This window comes from Chlorocebus sabaeus, chromosome 11, assembly GCF_047675955.1.
Source record: "Chlorocebus sabaeus isolate Y175 chromosome 11, mChlSab1.0.hap1, whole genome shotgun sequence".
Lineage (NCBI taxonomy): Eukaryota > Metazoa > Chordata > Mammalia > Primates > Cercopithecidae > Chlorocebus > Chlorocebus sabaeus.
The window spans coordinates 118,369,975-118,383,423 of NC_132914.1; the positions used below are offsets into that span (position 1 = coordinate 118,369,975).

A 13,449-nucleotide genomic window follows, 5' to 3' on the forward strand; every position below is an offset into this window, starting at 1 on the left:
TGGAGAGTGGAGGGGACAGGGTGAGACTGGAGGAACGGAGGCCATTTAGGTGACTATTGGGATGTCCAGATCTGAGAGCTGATGGTGACCTGGACTGAGGAGGTGATAGAGGCAGAAGAGAGAAGTAGATGAATTTGAGCAATATTAGGAAGTGAAACAGTAGGATTTGGCAACTGAACGGGTGGGTGGACAAGAAGGAGAGGAGGAGTCAAGGAATATGCCGTGCTTCTGGCTTGGGCAACTGATGGGTGCTGGAATAGCTTGCTGGGGTAGGAAATGCAGGAGAAACAGCCAGTTTGGTGTGGAAGATGAGGTCAGAACTGAAGGCATTGAGTTTGAGGTGTCTATGGAATGTACAAATGGAGAGGTTGAATGGGTGGTTGGATATATAAATCTGGAGCTGAGATGTAGGTTTCTATATCACCAGCATATAGATGGCAACCAGAACCCTGGAAGAAGCTGCAACCGACCAGCAAGAGACGTAGATGAGAAAGCAAAAGGGCCTAGAACACGCCCCTGAGGAGTGCTAACCTTTAAGGGGTGGGAGCACAGAAATCCCCAAAAGATTCTAAGAAGGGTAGCCACAGAGATCCAATGAAAGTCAGGCACAAGTGGATTCCTGCAAGCTAAGGGAAAGAGGTAAGGGAAGTGGGACATGGTCACAGTCAGTGTCAACTGCTGCTGAGAATTCCAGCAAGATCAGGTCCGTCGTGTATCTATTGGATTTAGTGACAATGACGTTGTTGTTTACTTGGCAAGAGAGGCTTTAGGGAAGGGATGGGGGTGGGAGCCAGACTGGAATGAGTAGAGGAGTGAGTGAATTGAGATGCGGAAGTGGATGTGATGACTCACCCTTTCTTTTTCTTTTCTTTTTTTTTAAAGTTATTTGAGACGCAGTCTTTCTCTGTTGCCCAGGCTGGAGTGCAATGGTGTGAATCTCCACTCACCGTAACCTCCGCCTCCCGGGTTCAAGCGATTCTCCTGCCTCAGCCCTCCAAGTAACTGGGATTACAGGCATGTGCCACCACACTGGCTAATTTTTTGTATTTTTAGTAGAGACGGGGTTTCACCATGTTGGCCAGGCTGGTCTCAAACTCCTGACCTCGTGATCCACCTGCCTCAGCCTCCCAAAGTGCTGGGATTACAGGTGTGAGTCACCGCACCCGGCCTGGTGACTCACTCTTTCAAGGGACTTGGCTATAAAGAAAAGAGGCATGGAGTGGTGGTAGGAGGGATTAAGCTGGGGAGGGGAGGCCTTTTTTTTTTTTTTGAGACGGAGTCTCGCTCTGTCACCCAGGCTGGAATGCAGTGGCCAGATCTCAGCTCACTGCAAGCTCCGCCTCCCAGGTTTACGCCATTCTCCTGCCTCAGGCTCCCGAGTAGCTGGGACTACAGGCACCCGCCACCTCGCCTAGCTAGTTTTTTTTTTTTGTATTTTTTAGTAGAGACGGGGTTTCACCATGTTAGCCAGGATGGTCTCGATCTCCTGACCTCGTGATCCGCCCGTCTCGGCCTCCCAAAGTGCTGGGATTACAGGCTTGAGCCACCGCGCCCGGCCGGGGGAGGCATTTTTAAGAGGAGAAATGATGTTTAAATGCAGATGGAAATGGGACAGGAGAGAAAGGGAAGTTGATGGGGTAAATGAAAATTATCTTCATCATCTTCCTCACCATCACCAGCAGCAACCACAAGCTTGTTCTGCTCTGGGACTGCCCTGTTAGACATTTCTTCCTTATACTGAGCCACAGTCTAGCTCCCTGTAACTTTTGCCTTCGGTTAGAGTTCTGCCTTGCATGCGTCTTCTACTCTTCAAATGGCTGCACACTGCTACTGTGTCTCTCCTCTTCTTCAAACTCACAGCCCCCATCCTATGGGCCATGTGCTCCCAGCCTGGCTACCAGACCCTCTACTGTCCCAGCCAAGTTCACATGACAGTCCTCTTATTTGTCAAGCCCCTCTTTTTTTTTTTCTTTTTGAGATGGAGTCTCACTCTGTCACCCAGGCTGGAGGGCATGGCACGATCTCGGCTCACTGCAACCTCTGCCTCCTGGTTTCAAGCGATTCTCCTGCCTCAGCCTCCCCAATGCTGGGATTACAGGTGCACATCACCATGCCTGGTTATTTTTTGTATTTTTAGTAGAGACGGGGTTTCACCATGTTGGCCAGGCTGGTCTTGAACTCCTGACCTCCAGTGATCCGCCCGCCTCAGCTTCCCAAAGTGCTGGAATTACAGGCGTGAGCCACTGAGCTGGGCCAAACCCCTCCGAAGAGGCAGTGTGCACACTCTTGCTTTGCTGATAGAAGCATGAAATGGTCCAAGCTTTTGTGATTTGGGAAAATGAACTCAGATATAAAATGTGCACACCCTTTGACCCAGAAGTTGTCTTATGGACTTAATGCCTCAGGTGTGAGAAGAAGCTTGTGCAGGGATTCCTGGCAACATGAATGCGGGGTGAACAGACAGTAAACACAGTGGTTAGGAGCACAGCATGAGTGCCTGTCCCTGAGATCAGGCACAGGACAAGGATGCCCACTTTCACCACTGCTGTTAAACATTGTACTGGAAGTTCCAGCCAGAGCAATTAGGCAAGAAAAAGCAATAACAGGCATCCAGATGGGAAAGGATGAAGTAAAACTATCCTTAGTTACAGGTGGCACCATCCCATAGAGGGAGAATTCCAAAGAATTCACAAGAAAACTGTTGGAGCAAAGAAACCACTGCAGTCAAGTTGCAAGAACAAGATCAGCACACAAAAATTAATTGTGTGGTGTTTTTTTTACACCAGCAATGAACATTTGAAAAGGATGTTGGAAAAAGAATTCCATTTACTGTAGCATTTAAGAAAGCTGAGGCTGTGAAGCCACGTGGCTGTGTTTGGAGCTGGTGCTGCTATTTACTACGTGGCCTTGGACAAGCTTCTCACTTCATTCATGCCACAGTTTATTTAGCTATCAGGTGGGGGTAATACTAGTACCTTCCTTATACAGTTGGGGTTTTTTTGTTTGTTTTTGGTTTTGCTTTCGTTTTTGGTGGGGGAGAGTAAGGATTGCAAGAGTTAATATATGTTAGCAAAATGGACTTAGAAGAGTGGTTGGCATATGGTAAGGACTATATTAGGGTTACCAAAAATGTTTATAATTGGGAAAATTGAACAAAGGTTCCAGTAATTATCCATCCCTGAAGGCTGGTTGGCAAATTATCACAATGTACCTTTTAGCTTGAACCATATGGAACTGCCTATATTCTATAGCTATGACCTACAGAACACAAAATGGGCAGTTTTGTTTGTTTGTTTGTTTTTGAGACAGTCTCACTCTGTCGCCAGGCTGAAGTGCAGTGGCACAATCTTGGCTCACTGCAACTTCTGCCTCCCGGGTTCAAGCAATTGTCCTGCCTCAGCCTCCCAAGTAGCTGGGATTACAGGTGTGCACCCCATGCCCAGCTAATTTTTGTATTTTTAGTAGAGATGGAGTTTCCACCATGTTGGCCTGGCTGGTCTTGAACTCCTGGCCTCAAGTGATCTGCCTTTCTTGGCCTCCCAGAGTTCTGGGATTACAGGCGTCAGCCACCGCACCCAGTCAAAATGGGCCGTTTCATATGTTCAATCTCAACACTAGGATACTCTTTAGCCACTGAGAATGACTGTGTATCACAGATCTATCTTTATCGCAGATATACCTTTACTGTCATAGAAATAATTAATAATGTATTATTGAGTAAAAAGAACAAGTTACGAAACAGCCTGCAGCCATGTTTGTAACATCAGTATATCTATTCATGTGTCTAGGTGTGGATATCAAGACATATCTAGAAGACACTCCCATTGCCTATGGGAATGACTTGTACTGGGATCTTTCTGTTTATTTATTTATTTATTTAGAGATAGAGTCTTGCTCTGTCATCCAGGCTGGAGTGCAATGGCATAATCTTGGCTCACTGCAACCTCCGCCTCCCAGGTTCAAATGATTCTCCCACCTCAGCCTCCCAAGTAGCTGGGATTATAGGCGCTCACCACCGCACCTGGCTAATTTTTGCATTTTTAGTAGAAATGGGGTTTCGCCATGTTGCCCAGGCTGGTCTCAAACTCTTGATCTCAAATGATCCACGTGCCTCAGCCTCCCAAAGTGCTGGAGTTACAGGCGTGAGTCACTGCACCCAGCTGTGATCTTAACTTATATTTTTCTTTTGAACCCTTGATTTTTACCCTGTTAGACTGACTTTAGGAATCTAACCCCTAAAACTGCAAAAGAATAAATTAGTGTTGTTGAAAGCCACTAAGTTTGTGGTAATTTGTTAGAGCAACAACCAGGAACTAATACAATCAGGATTTAACTTGCCTTGGGGGTGCTGGCTCCCCCCGACTTTCTTCTCAGAGCATCTCTTGGGTCCTCGCCCCTTGCTGAGCCCCCACCATGGCTAGGTGGACCAGCGATGGACCTGATCAGATTCTCCTCTTGGGATTTTAAATAAGAGATGCAGAGGCTGCACACCAAGCTTCTCTGGGCTGCACTGCAGGCACAGTGCCTGGCACTACTGTTCTTTAGGGGTCCATGAAGATGTTTGTTGGCCTGGGTTAGGCGTGAACTAAGAGATACAAGGGATACACTTTAGGGGCTCAGCCCTCTGATGTTACCTTTGCTCTGGAAGCCCAGGGGCTGTCAGGCGGAGAGGAACTTTGCTGAAAGGCAGGTCCTCCCTGCAGAGCTTGAAGAACAATCTAACCATGCTGGCATGGGGCCCATCCCACCTACGATGCCAGTGTAAGTCTGTGACAGTCACTCATGTTCAGAGTATGTGGACTGAGGCTCTGAAGAACGACTTTATGGTGGGCACCTTCATCTCCATTTGGTGGGTCCAGAGCAAGCAGCCTGAGGGTCCCGTGGGCCCAACCTCACCCTCCATCCTTATTTCCCTGCCACTCCAGGGCTCCTCCTCAGCCAGACCTGCCTGTGAATGCTCCTTGATGGCTATATGAGTTTGTTCTCACGCTGCTAATAAAGACATACCCAAGACCGGGTAATTTATAAAGAAAAGAGGTTTAATGGGCCCACACTTCCACATGGCCGGGGAGGCCTCACAATCATGGCAGAGGGCAAAAGGCATGTCTTACGTGGTGGCAGGCAAAAAGCGAATGAGAGCCAAGCAAAAGAAGAAACCTCTTATAAAACCATCGGATCCCATGAGATTTATTAACTACCATGAGAACAGTCTGGGGGAAACCGCCCCATGATTCAGTGGTCTCCCACCAGGCCCCTCCCACAACACATGGAAATTATGGGAGCTACAATTCAAGATGAGATTTGGGTGGGGACACAGCCCAACCATATCAATGGCCCTGGCTTCCCTCCCATTAGCTCTCTTCTACTTCCCAGAATCTTTCCAGCGTTGTTCTTCGTCTTCTTCTTTTTTAGAGACTGAAGTCTCACTGTGTTGCCTAGGTTTGTCTTGAACTCCCGGGCTCAAGGGATCCTCCTACCTTGGTCTAACAAGTAGCTGCGACTATGTGCGCACACCACCCCCTCCGACCCCGCAACTTACCCATCCTCCCCAGCCCAGTGAAATCCCTAGATTCTTCACACTCCTGTTAGCTCCAGGTGTGTGAAGCTTTGCCTGCTACAGAATGAATAACATTATAGCCTCTTAGAGCAAAAAGGTCATGGGGATTGGGGAGGCTGGGAGTTCTCTCTTCATTCAGGGATTAAACCGACCACCTGGAGGCGTGACATGGCTTGCCTTAGTCACCAAGCAAGGTTGGGAGAGTATTTCTGGGATGGTCACTAGCACTTTCTTTCCAAAAGGAGGACACCACAAACTCACTTTCATGATCACGGTATCCCCCCAACAGGTAAAGTGTGCAAACTCGCTTTCATTCCCTTTTTGTCATTGATGCAGCTCTGAAGTATTTTAATTCTTAAAATTTACATGTTCATTATGACACAGAGACAGGTTTTCTATTTAGGAGAGGGCCTGATTCCATTGAGGCTGATCGATCATATGTTGCACGTTCTGGAATGAACATGAGAGATCAGAATTGAGCTTCTCAAATGGTGGGTCACATGACCAAGTGTTGTTCCAGGAGAACATTGCAACATCCAGTATGAGAGCGCTGCACACTATGTATGTGTTGGGATGCTGGGCTGAAATGTATTATTGAGCAAGTGTTATCATATTTGTCTATGGAATTCTATTTAATAGCTCTATCTCATATGTGCTGATTGGGTCTCAAATCTGGATCTCTTACCCCAACATCTTTCTTGAAAATCCTTCTTTTTAAATAAGTGTTGGCCGTGTGCAGTGGCTCATACCTGTAATCCCAACACTTTGGGAGGCCAAGGTGGGTGGATCACCTGAGGTCAGGAGTTCAAGACCACCCTGACCAACATGGGGAAACCCTGTCTCTACTAAAAATACAAAAATTACTGGGCATGATGGTGGGTGCCTGTGATCCCAGCTACTTGGGAGGCTGAGGCAGAAGAATCGCTTGAACCTGGGAAGTGGAGGTTGCAGTGAGCCGAGATCATACCATTGCACTCCAGCCTGGCAACAGAGTGAGACTCCGTCTCAAATAAGTAATAAATAAACGTTATAGAAATACTAAAATATATTGTGAATAATATAACACCCACGTACCACCATCCAAGTTAAGAAATAAAGCATTACTAATCCAGTTTTGCTCCCTGCAAACTCATCCTTCATCCCATTCTGTTTCCTTTTGTTTTATAAACATCCTGCTAGGAGGATCACTTGACCCCAGGAGTTTGTGGCTGTAGTGTGCTAACTGCACTTGTGAAATGGCCACTGTGTTCCAGCATAGGTAACATAGCAAGACTCCATCTCTAAACGGAATCCTTTTTGTTTTTCTTTTTAAGACGGAGTCTCACTCTGTCACCCAGGCTGGAGTACAGTGGTGCCATCTCAGCTCACTGCAACCTCTATCTCCCGGGTTCTTGCCTCAGTCTCCAGAGTAGCTAGGACTACAGGCACATGCCACCACAACTGACTAATTTTTATATTTTTAGTAGAGACGGGGTTTTGCCATGTTGGCCAGGTTGGTTTCGAACCCAGGGTCTCAGATGATCCACCTGCCTCCCAAAGTGCTGGGATTACACGCATGAGCCACCATGCCCAGCCTAAAAGAAATCCTGAATTTGACATTTGTCATTCCCTTGTTTGTTTTAATATTTCTACAGCACATATATGTCTACATATGTAAAAAATATAATTTTTTATTAGGGTAAAATTCACATAACATAAAATTAACCACTGTAAACATGAACAATTCAGTGGCATTTAGGACATTCACAGTGCTGTGCAACCATTACGTCTATTCCAGAACATTTTCATTACCCCAAAAGGATGCCCCATGCCCCTCAGGAGTCACTCCCCATTTCTCCCCTCTCTGTTCCTTGCAACCACCAATCTACTCTCTGTCTCTGTGGTTTTACCTGTTCTGGATATTTCATACAAATGGAATTATACAATATGTAGCCTTTTGTGACTGGTCTCTTTGACTTAGCCGGGTGTGGTGGCGCGAGCCTGTAGTCCCACCTACTCAGGAGGCTGAGGCAGGAGAATCGCTTGAACTCCAGCCATAAATTATATGGTTTTCAGGGTTTGTCAGTGTTACTCAGCCAGGCTGGAGTGCAGTAGTGTGACCTTGGCCCCCTGCAACCTCCACCTCCCCAGTTCAAACGATTCTCCTGCCTCACCCTCCTGAGTAGCTGGGATTACAGGTGCACGCCACCGTACCCGGCTAATTTTTTGTATTTTTAGTAGAGACAGAGTTTCACCATGTTGGTCAGGATGGTCCTGAACTCCTAACCTCAACTGATCCACCCACCTTGGCCTCCCAAAATGCCGAGATTACAGGTGTGATTCACTATGCCCAGCCTAGTCGACTCATTTTCACTGCTGCAAAGCATCCCGTTTTTAAAAATTATTTTATTATTATTATTATTTTTGAGACACGGTCTCACTCTGTTGCCCAGGCTGGAGTACAGGGGTACGATCATAGCTTACTATAGCCTTGAACTCCTGGGCCCAAGCAATCCTCCCACCTTGGCCTCCAGAGTAGCTGGGACTACAGGCATGTGCCACTACACCCAGCAAATTTTTGTTCTTTGTTTTTTGTTTTGTTTTGTTTTGTTTTTAGAGACGGAGCTTCGCTCTTGTCACTGGAGCGCAGTGGCACGATCTCAGCTCACTGGAACCTCCATCTCCCAGGTTCAAGCAATTCTCCTGCCTCGGCCTCCCGAGTAGGTGGGATTACAGGCTCACGCCACCGTACCCAGCTAATTTTTATTTTTAGTAGAGACGAGTTTTCACCATATTGGCCAGGATGGCCTCGAACTCCTGACCTCAGGTGATCCACCCACCTCGGCCTCCCAAAGTTCTGGGATTACAGGTGTGAGCCACTGTGCCTGGCCCAAAGCATCTCATTGTATAAATCCAACAATTTATTTATCCATTCGTTGTTTGAGTACATTTAGGTTATTTCCTGCTTTCCCTCTTACAAGCAATGCTGCAGAAACATTCTGGCCCATAGCTCCTCCAGCACTGTACAAGAGTTTCCCTAGGGCACATACATAAGAGTTGTATTGCTGGGTCATGGAGAATGCTCTTCTTCAAATGTACTTGCTACTGTCAAATCTGAGCTGTCTTTTCAGGAGCCTACTAGTGGTTCTCAGCCCTGGCTATGCATTAGAATCACTTGGGAACTTTTTAAAAATATGTGGGTATCTGGATAACTCCCCTGACCCATGGAATCATAGTCTCCAGGGATGGGACTGGGGACCTGCAATTTTGAAAGCTCCCTGGGTGGTTACACAGCCAAGGTGGAGAACAGCTGGGACTGAGTCTTGGCCCACTCTGTCTCAGCTTCCTAAGGTCAGCTTATCTTAGACTTGCTAATATCACTCAGCAGCTGGGCAGAGAGAAGGGACTAAATAAGTAAAGTCTGAATGAGTAAACAAAACATTTAAAACAAACCCTTTAGGGCTGGGCGTGGTGGCTCATGCCTGTAATCTCAGCACTTTGGGAGGCCAAGGCGGGTGTATCACTTGAGGTTAGACATTCAAGACCAGCCTGACCAACATGGTGAAACCTTGTCTCTACTAAAAATAGAAAAATTAGCCAGGCACGTGGTGGCTCACACCTGTAATCCCAGCACTTTGGGAGGCTGAGGTGGGTGGATTACTTGAGGTTGGGCGATCAAGACCAGCCTGACCAACATGGCAAAACCTTGTCTCTACTAAAAATACAAAAATTAGCCAAGTGTGGTGTACACGTCTGTAATCCCAGCTACTCAGGAGGCTGAAGCAGGAGAATCACTTGAGCCTGGGAGGCAGAGGTTGCAGTGAACTGAGATAGTGCCACTGCACTCCAGCCTGGGCTATAGAGCAAGACTCCATCTCAAAAAAACATAATAAAACAAACCCTTTAGGCTGGATGCGGTGGCGCATGCCGATAATCCCGGTAACTATCTCCTACTGTTGTGAGGGTTAAAGGAGATGGTGCATGTAGAGCACTTGGCACATATGAAGTGCTCAAGAAAGAGCAGCTCCTGCAGCCTGGTGCAGTGGCCCACACCTGTAACCACAACGTGTTGGGAGGCTGAGGCAGGAGAATTACTTGAGACCAAGAGTTCGAGACCAGCCTGGGCAACATAAAGATACCCCCCCCCCCCCGCCCCATCTCTATAAAAAATAATAAAAGCTAGCTGAATGTGGTGGTACATGCCTGTAGTTCCAGCTACTCAGGAGGCTGAGGTGATAGGATCAACTTGAGCTTGGGAGTTGGAGGCTGCAGTGAGCTCCATGCCACTGCACTCCAGCCTGGGTAACAGAGCAAGGCCCTTTCTCTGGAATTAAAAAAAAAAAAAGAGAGAGGCTGGGCGCAGTGTCTCACGCCTGTAATCCCAGCTACTTGGGAGGCTGAGGCAGGAGAATTACTTGAACCTGGGAGGTGGAAGTTGCAGTGAGCCAAGATCCTACCATCACACTCCAGTCTGGGCAACAAGAGCAAAACTCTGTCTCAAAAAAAAAAAAAAAAAAAAAAAAAAAAGAGAGAGTAGCTGCCATTTTCAATGTTATTGATAAAGCAGGTAGGTGTTTCTGAAAATGCACCAGACACTGTCTTGGACTGGAAGGTGCTGATGTGTTACTGAACCTCCAGACAAAGCTGGCGAACCTACCGGGGCGGGACTTTCTGACTTGAGAAACTGTCTTATCTATGAGGGTCCATGTTAGAGAATATTAAAGAGTAGGATTGGGGGCAGTCGCTTTCCTGTGGCAAGTACTCACTAGGTGCCAGATACTGGGCAAAGGAGTTTGCAAACATCTCTCATTTCATCCTCGCAATCCATGAGGCAGGTATGACTATTCTTCCCATCGTCCAGAGAGGGAAAACAAGTCACATGGAAGCAAGTCATGCAGCAGAGCTAGGATTGGAATGGAAGTGCCTGCATCCTCCAGCACCTGCATCCCAACCCGCTGTGCTGTGCCTCCCGTTGATGCTTTCCCATGTCTGCCATTTAGCTTTGCTCTGGTGAGTGACAAGTTGTACCAGCGGAAAGAGCCTGTCATCAGTTCTGTGCACACCAAGGTGAAGGGGATAGCAGAGGTGAAAGAGGAGATCGTGGAGAATGGAGTGAAGAAGTTGGTGCACAGTGTCTTTGACACTGCAGACTACACCTTCCCTTTGCAGGTAAGCACCTCGTAGCATTCTCCCGGGCTCGTCGCTGGTCACCGTCGCCAGGGCCTTGCTCCCTCCCCCTATTATCTAGAGCCTCACTCCAGAAAAAACGTTGGCCCTATTTTAAAAGCTCTGTGAACATCTCAACTGAGAAAACCTAAAAACTGCAAACCTGGGTGAGATCCAGGAGATGATCCTTTGCTTTATCAAGTCCTACAGGGTTTCTCAAAATAGCCGCATGTGCTGGTACATTGAAAACAGGATTTGATTCACTCACACTTGATTTATATGCAGCTTTTTAGAGGCACAGCCACCAAGCCAGCAAGGTCTGCCTAGACTCAGAAGGACAGAGAACTTTCTACCGAAGAGTACCAGCCCTTCTAGATTGTGTGGCGTTTTATCAACAAAAACGACTCCAGGAGACCATTCTTGGGTACATTTTTCCACCAAGAAAGGATGTAAATGACAAAAAGAAGAAAGGCATCGGTCACTGAGAGAAGGCGTGTGACTTCTAAATTTGCAAGCAGGGAAAATGAAAGCAGAATTGCCAAAAAGGAGAAATTAAAGTAGGATTGAGGAGGCCAAAAAACAGAGAAGGGGGCGGGAGGGACGAAGGGGCATGTTTGTGGCCTGGGGAGCTAAAATGCTTTGCAAAACTCTATAAAGCCCAAGTTGCTATCTATTTGTTTCTAACAGCTGGTCATTAAAATCCTGTGATTGCTCAGGTGGTGGGATGCCCTAGTGCCTTTCATTAAAGTCCGGGAAAATCTGAACAGTGTTCCGATGAAGCCTGCTCCCCTACCCTTCCCTCCCCAGGTCTCTTGAGTTTCAATTTAATGAGATTTTACTGTGTTTAAAAAAAAAAACACGAAAAGGCTGCTTTTGAGACTACAGTGGTAAATGACTCCTCAACCCATGCAAATGCTCTTCGCTCTCCCTCAGCTCAGCACGGCTGCCCGTCCAGCTTTGATATTAACCCCTCGGCATATTCCCAGTTGCCCACAGACCCTGATTTCTAGAAGCTTAGAAAAGTGGAGAGGTTCGCCCAGCAAGCTGGATTATTATAATTAAGTAGTTCTCTTTTCAAAGGCTTTGCATTTCCTTAGCCTCTCCTTCTCCACAGGGGAACTCTTTCTTCGTGATGACAAACTTTCTCAAAACAGAAGGCCAACAGCAGCGGTTATGTCCCGAGGTAAGGAGGGGACCTGGAGTGGTGAGCCAGGTCATAAGAGTTCCTGGGGGAGATGCACGTCAGAAGAAGCAGAAATTAGGACCCTGGGGTGTATTTCAGCCCACAAATATTTACCTGCCTCTTTTCTGGGGTAGGGCTGGGCTGAGTGGAGGAAGGGAGAGAACACATGGCAGTGTCTCTCCATGGCCACCGGATCTTTGTCTGCCTGCCTCAGTCTCCGGTTCTAGCACTAGGGACCCGTGCAGACGTCAACCCTGCTCTTTCTATCTCTGGCTCTCTTCGCAGCTTATGACAATGGTGATTCTTGGCATTTGTACAACATTTCACATTTGATTTGAGGCTCACAATGACTTTAGGAGAAAAATGGCATTTTACAAACCAGAACACAGATTCAGAGAGGTTGTGACTTCCCCAGGGTCACACAGCTTGCTGCAGGCACAGCCAGGGTTAGGACCTGAGTGTCCTCACTCACAGCTTCTCCTACCATGCTTCACAGTTAACTGTCTGCAGGGCCGGTTTTGGGAAACCCTGGCACACAGCTCTCTTGCTCATTCACCCGCTTCTTAGAGTCTCAGCCTCTCCATCAGGTGCATGGGCCCCCATAGCTCCCTGCCACCAACCCAGACAATCTTTCCCGACTTGACTCTGCCCTCTCCACAATGCTGCCTCTTTCTGGAAGAGCTTCTTCCCTATCAAATCATATTTGTTTTATTCTGGGCCAGGCATGGTGGCTCACACCTATAATCCCAGCACTTTGGGAAGCCAAGGCAGGAGGATCACTGGAGCTCAAGAGTTCAAGACCAGCCTGGGCAACATAGTGAGACTTTGTCTCTAAAAACAAAACAAAACAAAAACTGTATTTGTCCTATTCTGTACCTCACCATCCTGCTCTCTGCTCTTCAATATGAAAACCAGCTATTCTTCTAAGTTTATCTATACCAGCGTGTTACTGCTAGGCATTACTGGTAACTCCCAACCTCCCAGCCTCCCCTCTCAGGTAACGTAACTGTGCTGTACCAGGGACCATTCCCAACACTGACAATTGCAGCAGCACTGGTGGTACCCAGCCAGATCCTCCACTGATGAGTAGGCCCAGCCCTGCCGGTGGGGTTTTGCTCATGGGCCCACTCTGGCAACAAGGTCTAGCTTCCTCTAGAGTGTCCAGGAACTCTGGGCAAAAGTGCTGTCTTTGAGTACAGTCTTTGCCATCATTTGTACCCAAACTCAGAAACAAGATAACATTCCCTTGGTGTCTATCTTGATAACACTCCCCCTAAAAGGAGAGCTTTCTTTGTTTGTTTCGTCCTCATCGCCCCTTAACTGTCCCTGCTGTTCAGGTGAAATCTCTGATAGCCAGGCCAGCCAAGCCCTCCCTTCTGTCTCCCTTCCCAGCAGTGTTCTGTCTCCAATCCAGTTTGGGGGCCCTGGTTCTCTTTTGTCCCATCCTTTGGTCATCTCTACACCACACTCCACCCCCATGTACACATAAAGACACTTTTGGAGTTACTGAGACTTGAAAGAAAGAGAGTTAGGATAGCCCAGAGATTAAGAGCCTGGGCTCAGA

At 47.4% G+C, this 13,449-nt stretch overlaps 1 protein-coding gene across 3 annotated transcripts in view; it reads left to right on the forward strand.

Moving 5' to 3' along the window:
• Positions 1–13,449, forward strand: part of P2RX7 (purinergic receptor P2X 7) — a 57,632-nt gene that overhangs the window by 12,739 nt on the left and 31,444 nt on the right. Inside the window, exons 2-4 of one of the 3 annotated variants that reach the window (XM_073021152.1) lie at positions 10,537–10,705; positions 10,988–11,126; positions 11,817–11,885. In XM_073021152.1, coding sequence (XP_072877253.1) covers positions 11,835–11,885 — 51 coding nt within the window. In that variant the 5' untranslated portion in view covers positions 10,537–10,705; positions 10,988–11,126; positions 11,817–11,834. Of the gene's footprint in view, positions 1–10,536; positions 10,706–10,987; positions 11,260–11,816; positions 11,886–13,449 lie in introns of those variants that run through there. The other 2 variants (XM_073021154.1, XM_008004974.3) reach the window with 2 other exon arrangements.